The sequence below is a fragment of the Chaetura pelagica genome, unplaced genomic scaffold (assembly GCF_000747805.2).
Source record: "Chaetura pelagica isolate M959 unplaced genomic scaffold, ChaPel_1.0 scaffold261, whole genome shotgun sequence".
NCBI lineage: Eukaryota > Metazoa > Chordata > Aves > Apodiformes > Apodidae > Chaetura > Chaetura pelagica.
In genome coordinates, this window is record NW_009952189.1 from 1,526,002 (window position 1) to 1,544,140 (window position 18,139).

At 38.8% G+C, this 18,139-nt stretch overlaps 1 protein-coding gene across 1 annotated transcript; it reads right to left on the minus strand.

Annotated features, from left to right (window-relative positions):
* Positions 1–2,306: 2,306 nt before the first annotated feature.
* CCKAR (cholecystokinin A receptor) lies at positions 2,307–9,837 on the minus strand. Its single transcript, XM_010007300.1, has 5 exons — positions 9,558–9,837; positions 8,556–8,807; positions 5,169–5,430; positions 3,434–3,561; positions 2,307–2,833 (listed from the first exon to the last, which is right to left on the minus strand). The coding sequence occupies exons 1-5, from the start codon at positions 9,676–9,678 to the stop codon at positions 2,307–2,309; spliced, it is 1,290 nt and encodes a 429-aa protein (XP_010005602.1). The 5' UTR covers positions 9,679–9,837.
* Positions 9,838–18,139: the final 8,302 nt, after the last annotated feature.

Genomic DNA, 18,139 nt, shown 5'->3' on the forward strand with positions numbered 1-18,139 from the left:
ATTCCTGCTAAGAGCAGCACCTGAATTAAAGGTGCTGGAAGGATTTCAAGATTCTTTAGCAAAGAAAGGGCAACATTCAGCACTTGGAATGACTTCTGCACTTACAGATCAGGGAAAATGGCATTAAGATCCATGTGGGTTGTAGAAAGGCTGGAATTTCCTCTGCTGGGAGACCAGGACAGAAGACAACAAAATGACTGGATTGCAATATTGCATTTTAAAAACTTCCTGCTCCTTGCTGGAATTTAGCTTAAGGCTCTGGTTTGGAAACTTGGTCAAAGAGCTACTGTGTCCATTTTAAAAGAAAAAAGGTGTGTAGGGGGCAGTGGAGGGGAAGTATGACATCTGCTCAGAATGAGGGTGGGACAAACACAAAAGTGTCTGTCTTGGCACACTTCTAACCCTTCCCTGATTGTCTGCCAACTGTCTCTCCATTAGGGTCTTCTCTTGCCTCTCTCCCCTCATCACCTCCAAATTGTACTCCCTGATGGTTACGAATGGGGAATCAGTCAGAGACTGCTCTTTTCAGCCACAGGAACTGGAGATTACGGGAGCTGTGACCTGATTAAGGCATTGTTGAAAATAGCTCTCTTCTTTCAACTGAAACCACTATCCTCAGACTAAACCACCGGGAGCAGGTGAACAGTGCATGTACTGCTACGTGCTCTGGAGGTACCAGAGCATCCACAACTACAAAACGGAATTTACCTTTTAAAGTGGATACAGAGCTGTGAAGCAGGATATCTCGCTATACAGCACCTGGTCAGCAATACTGACATCCAATTTACTATTAAAATGTGGGGGTATTTTATACTTAAACAACAATTTGTAAACTATGTTCTAATATAAGTCCCAGCATTCAAATTGTATAGAATATTTCGCAACTAATTTTCTGCACTCTCTCTTCCACAAAAATTCCAAAGCAGCTGTATTTGTTCCTTTGGTTTCAACACACAGGGCAGGTTTGTAAAACATACCATCCTGCATCCTTAAGTGAAGTAAAATTTTAATTTCATTGTTATCAATTAAATCCCATAATTTAATGAGGTGGGTATTTGCAAAAGGTCAGATCGATGTCAGTAGTCTCAGCACCATTCCGGGAACAGTGCCACTTGATTAACGTGGGAGGCAAAACATTATTTCTACAGATTGTGTATAAATACTGTTTAGAAAATATTATTTTTTTTATTATTATTTTTTAATTTCCTGTCTCTGGATGAGCTTGATGAAAAAAAAAAAACAAAACCAACCAAACAAAAAAAACACCCAAAGTTGTGTGCTAAGTTGTACAGCTAAAGCATTTCAGGCAATAATTGAGGGCAGAACATGGATCTGAGTGCCTGGAACTCAAGCTGTATTTCCAATTTAAAATAATTCTCTTAAAATCAAGAGATCAGATTTTCCTGATTATAAATCTTGAGATGGGTTATATTTAATATTCACATCTATATTCCACACTGTGCTCAAGTTCCATCTCTGCCTAATAACAAGTTTTTTTAATTATACCAACTCAACTAGAAGGTACAAGCATTTACAACAGGATGTTTTCTACATCTACAACCCAACTGCTTGTCCACATGGGTGCTTGCAGCTGCACAGAAGAAACCACTCCTTCATGCTTGTTCTGAGGATTTTATTTGAACCAAAAATACATTAAATTATGTTAAATGAAGAATGCATTGCAGCCACGAAGTAATAGATTTTAATTTTATTTAAAAAAAATAATAATATTCACTTAGAAGCATTATTTTCATATGGATAAACCCATTACACCCACCCCAAAGGTCTTTTTTTAATTGACCATAACACCAAAATGATCTCAACATGTACTAGCTCAGCAAAAAGAATGTGAAAAAATACTTCAAATGTAACAGAGAATTTGGATTACGAGGCATAGAAGTGAAGACTGCAATACATGTACTCATGTTTGAGGAGAGTCTATTAGCATCTTGGAAGTGTTAAGAGATACTGAGAGCTGCAGTCAAACATGGAGCTAAACTGTTGACATAAAAGGTAGCAATTTTTACAGGAGAATTTATGACAAACAGAGCCTCTTCTAAGGCTTTTTATAAAGTCTCTTATCTTCCAAGAGCCTTCTTCCTCCTTTGTACTTTTTAAGAGAAAGAGATATAAAGCTCAGTGATAGCATCCATTTCCCATAACATTCTCACTGCTTTTACTGTCAACTGAAGTGTTTCATTACCTCAGAACTAAATCATTTTCAGCTGATGCCACAGTCACTGTCCAAGACAAGGTGATAAAGGCTTGAATTTCTGTAGGCCACTGGCAGCCTCTTCTGACACAGCTCAGGGTGGTACAGATGCATTCATGTGCGTGTAAGAACATTTGGACAGTGAAGCCCCTGTGGTCTTCCCCTCCTCTTCATCACCAATCTCTCCCCGTGTCACAGGGGGCGTTTGCTTAGTGCAGCAGGTGAAAGTGGCTAGAAAAGCCATGCGGAAACGCTTGTTCATAAAGCAGTATATGATTGGGTTCACGCAGGCAGAAGTGTAGGACAACAGGTGGATGAAGGAGATAGGAGCTCCTGAGAGATGCTGGTCTGCTGAAGCGGTGTCAAATGCGCGCCATGCGTTGACACTGAAGATGGGAGTCCAGCAAATGAAGAATAAGATCACTATCACCATCAACATGCGGATGACGAGTTTCTTGGCCATTAAGTTGGCTGAAGAGCTGTTGCTTCTCACCCTGTCTATTTTGCTATGGCTACTAACAGAGAGCTGCTGCAATGGCATTTTCCTTTTCCTTTTGGTTTTGTTGAGATAACATCCATCTCCATCCTCATATTTGGTGCTGCAGGTACTTGTTTTTCTTTCTGTACATATAAATTAGTGCTTAAATAGTTGGAAAAAATATCTCTGAACAGTGATTCACAATAAAAAATGAAGAATGGAGTCTAAGTCTAAAAAAATAACCTAACTCATGGTTCATCAAAGAATGCACTGGTTTACTTCCGAGTCAGTTGTGTACCAGCTGCTATCTACCAAATCTCTCACATCTTAAATCTATACAAATGTATGTAAAAGATGTAAGAACATTACTCAAGTATTCACTGAAGATAGTTTTCAAAATTATATGCTTCTATCTTAACTTGACAATTTTTGTTCTGGTGTTTATTGATCCTCACACACGGCCAGAAAAAAAAAATAAATCTTGGTATTTCTATAACAGGCAAAATGGAAATTTAATGTATCCTGCCCAGAGTCTTTGCAAAGAGGCCATAGGTGAAGAATCATTTGCTAGTGTATAATGGAATAGGTTCAAGAAACAAATGCATCTAGCTGGTTCATGACCATAACTGATCATAATGTCATTTATGGAAGTGGAAAATTTTCCTTTTTGTAACCTCAAGATAACTGCTCGTATCTTCAACTTTTACTTTAAAAAAAGCCCCTAAACCTGAATGTATTCTTACCTCGTGAATATTTTCTCTGGCTGGCATCAAATTTTATTCCTCTGTAGAGTTCCAAAGAAATGAGGCCATATGCAACCATCATTATAATCCCAGGAATCAGAAAGAGTATGAGTAGCAGGAAAGTGTACCTAAAGAAGCAAAAAACAAACTGAGACCAAGGATCAGCACAAAGACGAAAGAACTCATTTTTCTCCAGGTAAGAACTGGGGGGTGGGAAGGAGATTTTAAGCTTTTTCTGAATTTTTTTTTCATGCTAATACAAAGCATTGTTTGACAGCTCTGGAAATTAGAAGTTTCCCACCTCTTCTCCTCCATCTTCCCCCAGCAAAGTACAGGAACAAGGCTGTTGTGACTACAAAGCATCCATTGCCCAGCCTTCACAGCCCAGGGGAGATGGTCACTCCACTAGCGATTAGAGGGGGCGGAAGGTTTCAAAGTGGGGCTCCCTGCTGTAACTGGATGTCTGTCGGATACCTTGTAGCTTTGAATGATGTTAAAATTGCCTTGCAGAAGCCAAATGAGCAGCTGCTGATTCTCTGAGGACCCCTGGTACTGGCAGTCACAACTTCAGCGAGACCTGACTCGCCGAGGAGCTGTGAGACTTGGGCAGGGCAGCAGCAGCTGCCACCTGGGCTGCCATCCCTGGGGCCACACAGAGCTCCAAGTAGGGATCCCTGCGCTGCTAAGTCCTTCACTAAAGGAAGCAGCTTTTACTTGGTTGCATATCTGTTACACTCCTAGGCAGCTTCTCTAATGGGATTACAAGTCGGGGAAACCATTCTGTTTCAATGCATCCATGAGCCTATGTCTATCTGCTCCCTGGGACTTTGGTACCAACTTACTAACATACCTGCGAATCTGCAACAACACCATAGAGGAGAGAATTTCACCCTGCACCCTCCATGTACTCATACTGGCAAATACCTCAGACTACCAAAAATATTAATACCAATTTACTATCTCTCTGGATACACCATTCTGAAGAGCTGCTTACTTTAATCTTGTTCCCAGTTCCAACTCACCTTCAGTAGCAAAAAAAAAAAAATCATATATCTTCTCAGTTCCAGTTAAAGTGTTTAGCTCTTATGCAAGGACACAGTAGCTAAATAATAGTGTAGATTGATAGTGCTACTATTTGCTTTGCCTGGACATGTAAGACATGGAGCCCTGTCTCTCCCCTCATCTCTCTGCCTCAATCTTCTATACGTAACCAAAAGGGTTTGTTCAGTTGTCAAGAAAGGCATTTGCAACCTCACCAATTTCTCATATTCTACTTCCTTGCTTCAGAGAACCTTCAGAGAAAATGAACAGGCAAGGCAGCACACAGAAGGGAGCTTGTAGGTGTTTGTGGTTTTCAAAGATTAATTAAGGATTTATCTGAAAATATTTAAGTTGAAATTATTTAGGTTTATGTATAAATGACTGAAAGCAGTATTCCCACTTGAAGAGTGACAGATGCTCTCTTTACAGTGATAGTAGGGGCTTAGCAGGGCATAGTATGAGAATCTGCCATGCTGGGTATCATTCCTATGACAAGGGAGAAGTTATACAAGTGTCAAAATGTAAGTAACTTTAAAATATTGTTTTTAGGTTTTTCTACTTCTTAAATAAGCACTATGGAAGTGTAAATGTTTGCTGAAGGTTAATACTTGATTTTCAGTAGGCTTAATGCTGCCATGAAATCCTGTTTTCCACCAGATAATTATGCATTTGCTAACAGTCAGTTATGTCTTACCAAGACTGCTGAATGACATCACTGGGCCAAAGGAGACGACACATGTTTGCTGTGGTGTTGTTATACTTGGTAAAAGGTACCAGTTTGCTGTAAATTGGGTATGGTGACATGATGGTGAAAGAAACACACCAGGTAGCAGCAATCACTTTCAGGGCATGAGATTTTGTCTGCCAGACCCTGGACTGCAGAGGTTTGCAAATGGCACTGTATCTCTCCAAAGATATAGCAACCAGGTTGAATGTAGATACACTTACAGAGACACCTATATATATAAAATAAAGGAAAAGGTTATTATCTTGTTTTAAACATTCTTGATATTTTTTTAATAGTTTTGATAACTTTCTGTATGCATATAGCAAGTAAAATACTCAGCTAATGATTTATAAGCTAAAATATTTATAAAAATCATACTGAGTAAGTCAGAAAAGAGTGTGTGGACAATGAAGTGAATTAAGAGCGGATTGAGTGACAGACCTCTGAGGATTATGATCAGGGTCGAGTTGGAGACCTGTAACCAGTGGTGTTCCCTTTGGGGTCAGTACTGGGTCTGGTCTTGTTCAACATATTCATCAATGACCTTGATGAGGGGACAGTGTATCCTCAGCAAGTTCGCTGGTGATACCAAACCAGGAGTGGTGGCTGATACTCCAGAGGGCTGTGCTGCCATCCAGTGTGACCTGGATAGGCTGGAGAGCTGGGCAGAGAAGAACTTAATGAGGTTCAAAAAGGGCAAGTGAAGGGTCCTGCACCTTGGGAGGAAGAAGCCCATGCATCAGTAGAGTTTAGGGGTGGACCTGTTGGAAAGCAGCTCTGAGAAGAAGGATCTGTGAGTCCTGGTAGACAATAAGTTAGCCATGAGCCAGCAGTGTGCCCTTGTGGCCAAGAAGGTCAATGATATCTTGGGATGCATTAGGAAAAGCGTGGCCAGTAGGTCAAAGGACATCATCTTTCCCCTCTACTCTGCCCTGGTGAGGCCACATCGGTAATTTTATGTTCACTTCTGAACTTCCCAGTTCAAGAGAGACAGGGAACTACTAGAGAGAGTCCAGCAGAGGGTAACAAAGAAGACCGGGGGACTGGAGCATCTCCCTTATGAGGAAAGGCTGAGAGAGCTGGGCCTCTTCAGCCTGGAGAGAAGACTGAGAGGAGACTGTATCAATCTCTATAAATGTCTAAAGGCAGGTGCAAGGAGGATGGAACCAGACTCTTTTCAGTAGTTTCCACTGTCAAGATATGGGGCAACAGGCACAAGATGGAACACAGGAAGTCCCATCTAAATATGAGGAAAAAATTTTTTGCAGTGAGAATGACAAAACACTGGAACAGGCTGCCCAGGAAGGTTGTGGAATCTCCTCTGGAGCAGCCCTGAGTAATGTGCCCTAGGGGACTCTGCTTTAGCAGGGGTGTTGGACTTTATGATCTCTAGACGTCCCTTCCAATCCCTATGATTCTATGATTCTGTGTGGGCAATGGTTCTGAATCTTGAGACTGATGTTCCTGCTCTGCACTTCTCTCACTCCAGAAGTCTAAGAGAAAAGATTCATTCTGCCAAACCATGCAATTCTGAAAACAGGGAAAGAAGACAATTTTTCTTCTTAATTTTTCTCTTTGCTGCTGTTGTTTATACACTTAAGTAAGTGCACTGAAATTAAAATAAGCTTTTCAAATTAGTGGAATTACACTGTTAATTACTCTTTTAACACAGAAGTTCATAGTCCCATATCTATTATTTTAATTTTTTTTAGTATCCTGCTTGAATAGTGATTTAATTTTCTGATTCAAGAGAATTAAATGTGTTATCACTTTTAAAATTAGATGCTAATGGAGTTACAAAGCAGGAGAAATGAAGTCATGAAGCAGAATCTTTGTCCTTCAAGTACCCTTAATTTCTCCTGTTAATATATTATAAAATATAATACAGCAGCCTGTGCTTCTGTCACTGAGGTGCCCCAATTTATCACTGCAAGATTATAAATATTTCTTAACATTATCCCAATGTTTTATTTCATGGCCTGACCTTTCATTAAATTATTTTTGTGGATATTCTAACGTGTGTCAAAATATAAAATCTTTACAGTTTGCTTCACACAAATTATGGGTAGTTTAAAATAAAGCTTCATACCTTTTAAGATTAAAGACTAAGGTGATACAATGAATGCCAGTGTCTGTCTGTCAGTTGTAGACTCTGTTAACCTGAACTGCTAATGGGAAATACGCACATTCTGACTCTTAAAACATCTCCATAATGAAAAGCTTCATGTTCAAAACTATTTAACTGGATTTTAATAATTTACACAGTATGAAATAAGAGAATTATGACAATGCTTCAGTAATGCTTTATGGTGTTTATGGCAGCAATTCATTACGATTGTTTAAACATGGCCTTTAGTTTTATTGGTTTTATCTACAAAAAGATGTTGGTTTCCCATTTGCACTCTTTAGCTGTGTACTTTCACATTGCGTCAAAGTTCTCAAGGGCATGGTTTGAAAGGAGACCTAAGGTTTCTGTAATTAGCCAAGGATCTCGCAAGGTAGCAAAAACTTTACATAATGTTATCTTTTTTTTTTTTTTTTTTTTTTTTTCAAGCAAACACAGCGAGGTATTGGAATTAAGACAAAACCACTTACACAGACATACGTAACCCAGGCATTTTGAAACTCCCAGCTCCGCACCCACAGGAGGTACAGCACAACATATAAAACTCAAGCAAACACAGCGAGGTATTGGAATTAAGACAAAACCACTTACACAGACATACGTAACCCAGGCATTTTGAAACTCCCAGCTCCGCACCCACAGGAGGTACAGCACAACATATAAAAGTGGTGTTTCTTAAAGTCAGCCTGTCAAACCTCTACTTTTACCTCTATTTTTTGTTCTTCTGGTGAGCTCTGATCACACCTGTTCTGTTCTCAAAAAGCACTTGCTCTAAATTCCAGCTCTGCAAATGACACCTGCTTGGGCCTATTTTTTTTTTCCATGTATCACTGCTACCAAAAATCTGTGGACAGGATCTGCCCTTCATCAGGACTGTGCAACCCTGTAACTTCTGATGGATGATCTGAATGCTGCTAATAACTGTCAGAGATGGGTAAGCAAGCACATGTGCTGGGTTCCTCTTTAAAGCTCTGATAAAACACACTTCTCCCTTGACCTGACCCAGTGAAGCACTTCAGTGTGCGGTTAAGTGGTGCCTCTCTGTGTTTTGCTGCATCATTCTGGGGAAACTAGAACCAGAAAGATTGGCACTACAAAGTTGTTTCTTGTTGATTTTGGTAGCTCTTTGATGGCAGATAGAAACAATCAGCTTTTTACTGGTCTTCTATGACCTTTTCACCTATTTCATTTGTCAGCCTTCAAAATAAGTACAAACCTCCAAGACTTACCCATGAAGTAAGTGGCAGTTTTGCAAACAGCACTACCAAAAATAAAATCCTTCAGCAGGTTGGGAATGAGGGTGAATGGCATGCAGAAGAGGCAGAGCATCAGGTCACTGACTGCTAGTGACAGCAGGAACGTATTGGTGACTGTTCTCATCCGCTTGTTCCTTATCAGGACTGTAATTACCAGAATGTTCCCCAAAACACTGAGCAGAAATATCAAACAATACAGTAGAATCCGAATTATCTGATGCAAATCTGAAAATTGTTACAAGGAAAATAAATCAGTTATGCAACAGACAGGTCATAGACTAGTATGTTTCATCCTTTAATCAAAAGGCAAAGCCTTTCAAAACCCTTTCTGTATTCAGTTTTACTAAGGTTTATGTCTTTATACCAATAAGAAATCAGTGGAAGTTCCAAAATTCCTAAACTCATTCTGATCTACCTGAATTGTATAACATTAAAATACAATACATGCAATACTATGTGCATTTGAAGAGTCACATTCTGCTGACACTACTTAGTGTCCACTATTCCCTCACCATGGCAATTCCTCCTTTATGCAGAAGTAAGAAATGATACAGCAATCAAGAATATTTTAATACACCGATGATGTTTTTTCAGCCTGACGCTGCTACAATTTTGTATTTAATCACTTTCATTCATGGTATCAGACCAGGTAACTCCTGATCTGATGTTACTGAATAGCTCAAAGAGTAAAAATAATGTTTTTCCAAGTTTTTAGCAGAAGTGTTTACATGTTGCCCCAAATAGTGCTGTTGTTTTAGTTTTCCATTATATCCCAGTTTTGCTCTAGTTGAAATTTCAACATGGAAAACCAGCACATACTAAATTCTTCCCTGCTGTTTCTCATCTTAACTTACCAGCAAGCAGTTGATTTTATACTCTCTCACAGAAAAAGCCTTGTGTAGCTGTTTGTTTCCACAGTATCCCTCCTTCCAGCTAGAACTAAAACTGAAAAAAAATCTGTTTTTCTGTACTTACCTTTAGAAGGATAAGGTGTATCATCCACACAGAAAAAAGTGTCATTCTCCAAGATTATATCGCACAGGAAAGCAGTAATATTGGTACCATTCCCGAGGAAGCTAGTATCAACTATTTCCATTCTTCAGTATCCACAGGTTAGCTTTGGTGAAGAAGTGGGTGGGTTTGTGACTATCTGCCCATTCCTTCAGTGAACAAATACATTTCTGAATGAAATCTTCAGGAGGAATAAGACAGGCAGTTGTACAAGGAAGCTCTTCCAACTCTCCGTCAGGAACACCTGGCACACAGAGTCCTGTTCAGGCTGAGCAAGATTTATTCCTGTGGCACACAAGGCAGTTCAGAAAAACACAGCGTATGTGTGTGCACACACTCACACTTATGCACCCACATACACACACACATCTCTCCACCAGTACTTTTTTAGATCCACCCTCTTCTGTTACTGGCCTACTGTTGGGATTATAAACAGGCTAGAAAAAGATTACAGCATTAACCCCTTGCAAGATTGCTTCTCCTCACATCTCTGCAATATTCCTCAGAGGGAGTCTGTGTTTCTGTGGCCAATAAATCACGACCTGTGTGTGATGAGAGTGATAAATCTGTCTCTCAACCAACGACATAAAAAATGGTAAGAGTAGCTAAATAAAAGAACAGAGAAGAGAAAAACACAGTGATGATTTTACATGCCTTAATGAAAATGATTCTTATCTTCACATGTTTCGGAGCAGACAGAAGACTGGGTATACTTAGAAAAACAAGAGCTGTAATATTTGCCTCATTTGGTGAAGTGCTAGCTTCAACAGAGAACGCTGGATGTGCCTGATCCAAAACCCAGTAAGTCAGAAAGACTCACTAATTTAAATGTTCTTGAATCAAAACATATGAAAGTATTGTATTTAAATTGTCAATTAATGTAAGCAGAAACATATTTTTTCAATGCAAGGACTTTTACATGGCTTGCATACAAACTCGATGAACTGCAGCACATTAGTTACACATTAGTATAAAATACAACAAACTCATGTAAAATAAATTTCTTCTGAGTTGTGCTTTTTGGACACATAAACATTATCCTCTCTGAATTTTCCACTAAGTCATGGGCTTTTAACTTCCAGTATACAGCTTGTTTATGGCCAAACATATAAATTGATACTATAAATTAATCCCTGCTATACCTCAATGGAAAACAAGCTTCACATTTAAAATTTCTTCTAGTTAAATAGGCAGAGCAATAACAGTCTCCTAATAACAGGTTTGGATCCCTCAAAGTTGACATACATAGATTGGAAGGCCTGGATTTCTTTTCCAGTCTCACCAGCCCTGCTGTATAGTGCCATTAATTGGACTGGGTATGTAAGAGAGTAGATTAGGAAGTTGCATCTAAAGTTCAAATTTCTAAATTATATATTTATGTATTTATTTATTTAATAATTTTGTGCAGTTTTTAAAAACCTGAGATAAAACCACTCGAGCTGGTAACTGGTGAATACAATGTGTAACTGTCTCAGCAGTAAAAAACATTAATCCAGCAGAACTTAATTCCAGTTTCAAATATGTAACATATTGGTAGGAAATCCATCCAGAATGACATGTTCTGGTTTATTTCCCAACCATGAAACTCAAAATCAGAGAAAACCCTATTGAAGAAATAAAAGTGAAAATATGTTTCCATTTTTGCATTTCTTGAGCATTAAGTTTCAACATTTAGATACTGATGTATCTGAAAGCCCAATTTTCTTTTTAGCTGCCTGATTCACCTTTATTTTTAAAATATGCTTTCTATTACTGCATTTATGGGTGTTACTAATTAACTCCTCTATTAAATTATAATTGTTACCCATTTAATTAAACAGAGAATTTTTTTGTTTCTTTAGTTTTGTATTTATTTTTAATGATTCCAGAATTTACTGAATGTTTTCTCTGACAAATTCAAATTATTGTAATATCCCAAACAGCTGAAATGGCAGCTGAGACAAGAACTGATTTAGCACTGGTAATGCACAAAAAAAAATAACAGATGCTTTTTGAAAAGGACTGCTGAGTTTTTTTGCTCTTCTACATAGACAGCAAAAAGATGCAAACCAGTATAAGGTGCCGAAACTTCTGGCTGACAACTTCTCTTTTCTTTGAAAATTCATTTCTATAGAAGAAACATCAGCAACAAACCAACTCAGACTAAATTTTGTAGCCCATGTCTGCCTGTCTAAGGTGTCCTTTATACTTGAGATACTGATCCTGCATTCCATAGCCACGTGATGCACTTCAACACGGTCTTTACATTTTAAAGCACTTTCTTCTGTCATAAAGTTGCCTTCAGTCTGAATGATTTTGAGCTTTGAGAGGCATTTCTGTATGAAAAGAAGCTATTGTAATTATTTACAATTATTCTAATGGTCTGACCTGCTACAAAACACAGGCTGGGTAATTGTGTTTAGCAATTCCTTTACCAAATTAAATAGCCTGTAATGGAGTTTGAGTCTTTCTGTAAGCAAGATGTCAAATTGCTGTTCTGGGTTTATTCTTAATGTGGAAGAGGTCTTTCTGGATTCCTGGCACCTTCTATTAGATCTGCATTAGAGAAATCAGTTTCAATTGTGTTGAATGGCTGATATTAGCAATACTTCTTCAATTACTTTTTACCATAGATGTGTTGTTATTTCGGGTTTGATTCTCTCTCAATTTATTTTACATCTACAGCTTTTATACTAGTTATACCACTACACTGGTGTTGCTGGTGTTCTGATGAGTTCTAGCTTGGTTATTCCCATACCACGAAGAAGCAACTATATGCTATGCTATTGTTATACTAAACTACATATATAGTTTATGTAAAAAGATGTGTACATGTAGCTATAAATTAATTATACTAAAAGGAAAGATTAACTATTATGTATGTTGTCAGATACAGACTGGGACTGTGCACTTGTCATCACCTGCTGGGCTTCCAGGCTTGCTGAACTGGATTGTGTAGTGGCTTTTATGAAGTCTCCAGGACCTGGTTAAAAAAGAATAGAAGAAACAAGGTGAATGGAAGTCTGGGGGAGACACAGTTACGGATCAGGAGGGAAGACAAGATTAGGGGAATCATTGCAATCAAAGAGATTGCACTGGGGCTAAGGTATCCTCTATCATGACAGAGAGTGAATTATAATTCTGAAGTCAGCTTCTCTGTACGTGCCATAATTTTGTCGTATCTGAAGAATATTAGGTTGGTTGTTCATTCCTTGTAAAGAAGGAGTTTCATACCTTCCATGAGTATCATGGCCCAAGTCTGAAATCTCTTTTAGTTATTCTACAGTATTCCACAGATGTTAACACACAGAAATGAATCAAGGATTGAAATAATAGCATACTGAGTTTCTGTGTTGTTTTTTTCCTCCATTCCTTTCCTAATAATCCATGTAATCTTATTTGTCTTTTTTATGTCTACTGAGAATTGAATTGATGTTTTCATGGAAGAACGTACTGTATGTTCAGTAGTCTCTTTCCTTCATAGTAATATCTACTTTAGGGCCCTATACTGTTCTCGAACGATTATTTTTTTCTACTTTTATTCTTTCATTTTATCAGAAAGAGCTTTCTGCTGTTCTTCAAAATAAGTTTTTACTTCTCTCCTAGAATGACTTAGCATTAGCAAAAGACTCTTTTGTCTCACCCCTCTTCCAATTTTTTTGAGCATTTATGAAAGTGATGAACACCTGTAGCAAAGTTTCTTGTGGGGCCCCATTCATACCTCCATTTCATTCCTACTTTTAATTTCTATTTTTTATTTCCAATCTTTTAATCATGCTGTTTCCTGTTTCACTCCAGACCAATGGTCTACTTGTCTATGATGTTAAACTGATCTTGAACTCCTGCTTCCATGATTCTCCTAGCTCTTTCTGGCATGCAGATCCACACCAGCTTCATTCCCTAGACCTAGGCAAGTCTTCCAGGACTATTAGTGAAAATTGATTGCCATAGGCTGAATCATCCCAGGCTTTGGGAGGCTCCTCCTAGAGAAGCAATGAAGAAACAAACCAAGAAGTGATGTGTGTTGTGCCCATAGCATGAGTTAATTAACATCGTAAGTTAAAGAAACAAAACACAAAGACTGAAGCATGCATGCAAGCAATTGAAAAACTCAGCACATGTTCTATTGAGTATGTAAGATCTTCAGTTGCATGGCCATCATTGAATCGCCAGTTACTCATGGCTCAGTGGCTCTGTGTTCACATGATGCTCATGGATACCAGAAGCTTGGCTTTCAAGTAATTGCCTCTGATGGCCAGCCTAAGGAGAAAGTGGCTATTTACTTATTTTTTATTTATTTATTCCCAAGGGAGATAAGGAAATCAGATCTTTCCATTCCACTTTCACAAAGGTAGCCCAGAGCCATGTTTGCATGTGCAAATTCAGATGACACTTGTCAGGCTTATTGTCCTGAATTACATGTGAGCAGATGGATTCATCCTTTGCCATTCACATCTTCCCAATGCAGACCCACTGGTGGTAGCAATGGCAGGTCCAGGCTGTCCATAAAGAAAGCCTGCCATGACCACGCCACATGGAAAAGGCTGAACTGCCAGAGAGCACTGGGCTCTTGTGAAGGACATAACGTGGCATAATGTTCTTAACATCTGGAAGGCTTGGATGCAACTGCTCATCAGTGGTACACACCACTGCAAGGTCCCACTAACCCCCTTGCTATCAGGGGAAAGAGAGGCTGGCCAGGGTTGCGGGTTGCTCACATTGGTCTCAGCTGTATGTGGGAAGGTAAGAAGGATCAGCTTCCCCAGGATGGTAGGAGCCCCTCACCTAGCCCCGTCCCAGGGGATGGACCTGCTACAGTATGGAGGCATGCTTCCTAAGCACATGCAAGAGGGATGAATGCAATGAGGCCAGCTGCCAAGGCTGTAGGTTTCATGCATTCAGCAGAAATGCAGAACGGTCCCAACTGCCTTGGCTGCAGCCTGCGTGGTGGAGGCTCTCGGCTCAGTCACAATCTGTGCAGACAGCAAATGAGGGGAGAGCATAGCAGAGGAGGGCAGAGAGTACAGCACAGACACAAAGGGTTGAGGAGTAAGTGCTGAGCCCCTGTTTCACTCCAGAGTGTACTAATTTCAACCAAAAGCAGAAGCAGTGAGGGAATGCTCTCTCATCCAAATCCCAGCAACGGTGTAGTTACAGTTTAAAACAAACTGGATCATCTTGTTCACAAGCTGAGATCTCTAAATCTGCAAGGCGTGGCTCTCCTCTACAAAAGCTGCGCAGACCATGTGTCCAGAGATTTTTGTCTGTTGTGACCATGCTCATCAGTTTTCCTTCTGAGGGTGCCAGGCTTACAGACTGGCTTGTAAATCCAAGGGTTTAGTTCCCTTGGAGCCCTTTTTAAATGTTGGCATCACAGTTGCACTGATTTTTTTTTCTGGCAATGTAGTTATAAGCAAGAGATTACACATATGTTTAATAATTTTACTATTTCCTTTAGAAGTTCTGGATGAATACCATCTGGTCCTGGGCTGAGCTGGATTCAGTGTCTGCTGGTTAAATTGCCAGACTAAATGAGTAAGAATTTGCTATGAACTCTTGACTCCCCTTTTGGAATGGATTTCTGCATAAAACATATTAAGATCAAAGAGTTTTGTTTTTCTAGGCTTTTTTTTTTTTTTTTTTTTTTTTATAGATTTATTCAATTGTACAGCCAAGGATCTTAACCTTTTTAAATGTTGGCATCACAGTTGCACTGATTTTTTTTTCTGGCAATGTAGTTATAAGCAAGAGATTACACATATGTTTAATAATTTTACTATTTCCTTTAGAAGTTCTGGATGAATACCATCTGGTCCTGGGCTGAGCTGGATTCAGTGTCTGCTGGTTAAATTGCCAGACTAAATGAGTAAGAATTTGCTATGAACTCTTGACTCCCCTTTTGGAATGGATTTCTGCATAAAACATATTAAGATCAAAGAGTTTTTTTTTTTTAGGCTTTTTTTTTTTTTTTTTTTTTTCATAGATTTACTCAAATGTACAGCCAATGATCTTAATGTTTGGACAGTTCTGAGTTGCTTTTTTAACATAATTTCTCTCTGCACTATGTTCAACTAATTACATGATATATCACTCTGTCATGCAGATCAGTTGTCCCCCTGCAAGCCTTAGGAGAGAGAGAGGAAAAAAAGAAGCTATTTTAATTAAATGTTTGCTAATTACAGCTGTAATTTTATTATTTAGCAGAACCAAAAACCTGAATACCTGTCCCACTTGAACTTAATCATCCACTATTTGGGATGCTGGAACTTTGAGGTAATGACTTCCTTTGAGGTGGCTACTTTATTAACAACATTAGTTTACTAATAAAATTGGCTTTTTAAATTAAGAAATAATTTAGGTACCATAGTGTACCTGTATACCTAGTTTAGAAAAAAGTATATACAAATACTTTTCCCTGTATTCAAAGACAAGGAGGCCTGCTAATCCATAATAACAAAAGAATCTGCCATTTTAAATTTTTGTTGGCATTTTGGTCTTAATCCTTTTATTTCCCTGTAATGTCAGATGCTACACAGACTGGCTTTGCAGCCAAAACAGTTGCTTGCTCTGTTATTTCATGGTATGTGTATAATGCTTTTCTTCTCCAAAACAAGATCACATCAATTTACAGTTGCCTCATTCTTCTTCCTGAGGAATATGCATCTGTTTTGTTTTTTCATTAATTTGACAAAGATCTTTAATATACTTTAAACAGAAACTCCACTTGTAAAGTTATGCATTTGGACAAGCTTATCTTTATCTTGTGTCAAACCTACAAATAATTTTGGATTTGTTGCCAGATATTTATTTATTTATTTCCTGGTAAATGAAGTAGAAGTAATTAATTAGAAGAAATGTATATGGGAAGTCACGGTCTACTTCTCGTTTGCCAGGGCTATGCTGGCATTAGGCCACTGATTCAGTGGAGTAACTCACACAGATTCAGACTACAGGGAGATCTGAGCTTTGCCACTCTTCTAGAGAACACACCTGTCTGGAGAACATTCTCAGGAACATATTTCTTTAAAGCTTTTTCAAGGTGATCTGAGCTTGTGTCCTATCAGTGTCTCACAGTAACTACAGTTAAGACCAGTTTATATCATTCTTAACTCAATAATAAGGAGACATTTACTTCAGAGCACCTTGTACTGTCAGTAATTTCTGAAATAGCATTTCCCAAATGCAAAGGTGTTCAAAGGCAAACAAGATGCTCTTGCTGCCACTGTGGTGCATCTCCAGCAGTCATGTATGACAGTGCTGTGGCATGTAGCTTATTAAATGCCTGGAAGACTCCACAGGTCTTGATAGATGATACTTCATCTGGACACATCTCAAGGTATCTTTTAAACTATTTGGGGGGAGACCACCTTTCTTTTGAAGTGACACTTCATAGTATTTGAATTTCTTGGATTTTTTCAGTATCATCCACCTGATCTACCCATGAGACATGTTGCAGCTGGCCTTGATGCATCCAGTCAACTGTCGTACCATCTTCCCCAAAAGAGAGGAAGTGAGGCCTCCCAGGTGATGGTTGTGACTTTTGTACTATGTTCAAGGCTCACTGATGAGCAGGATGAACAAAGCATAATGTCTCTGCAAATCTTCAGGTACAATTTCATAACCATGTTCAAATTCCTGTGGGTTTTCTGGGTGGAAGAACAGTGAGAAATTCAGTTTCAATCCAGAGATTGCACTGCAAGTGTTGTATAAAGCTTAGGGAAAACTGCTGCAAAGAAATATGTGTAAGTGGTCTGCCCAATATAACATGAGATCACATAAAAATCCCTCTGGCACCCAGTGACAGCCAATAAGATGCCATTAGTGATGTTTGGGATGAGTCATTTTCTACTCGTTCCTTGCACATGGTTCATTGTGCATGTTGTGACCCATGTTGGCACTTCTCAGCCAATTATGGTCTTTCATTAGGCTCAGGTTCACCTCCTCTCTCCATATACCTAGGCTTCTAACTAATTGCTAAAACCGAGGGCAGAAAACATAATAATGGTCACTGGACAACTGAAGTTGACTCTTCTTTTTGTGGCTTATCATACTTGATGCAAAAGTGCATGAGAACTTAACAGGAAACCATGAAAGAGGAACACAGATATCTTTTAAAGGGGTCTGCTTCTTTTGTTGGCTATACACTGGGTTTTACAGTCTTATTTTTTTCTTCACTCTGTGAATATATTAGTTTCCCAGAAAAAAAAATAAAAATCAGGATTCAAGCTAGAGATGCAAGGAAATAGCTTTGCAAATCCTTATGTTGTAGGTGCTAGAACTACGTGTCCACTTACCAGTATGAACACATGGCCCAAGATGTCACTTTTAAAATACTGTCTTAACATCATCAGGTGTTGGAACCATTAATGGGCTCCCTTGAGCGTATTTTTGCATACTAGACTAGCATCAGTCAAAGTCAAAATCCATCACATGTTCTAAGGTACCAGTCACTTGAGATAGTTTTCTGAGGCACAGTCATGACACGATTTCTTACAAACAAAAAATTAGCAGCTGCCACCAGAAACAGCCCCTGTTGGTTACAGTGCAGCAACGAAGCGATACAACCG

Coding starts and splice junctions, on each gene's coding strand:
- CCKAR (XM_010007300.1), bottom strand. CDS start 9,678: ATGGAAATAGTTGATACTAGCTTCCTCGGGAATGGTACCAATATTACT. Junction 8,808..9,557: donor TACACCTTATCCTTCTAAAG/GTAAGTACAGAA, acceptor AACAATTTTCAG/ATTTGCATCAGATAATTCGG. Junction 5,431..8,555: donor AACTGCCACTTACTTCATGG/GTAAGTCTTGGA, acceptor TTATATATATAG/GTGTCTCTGTAAGTGTATCT.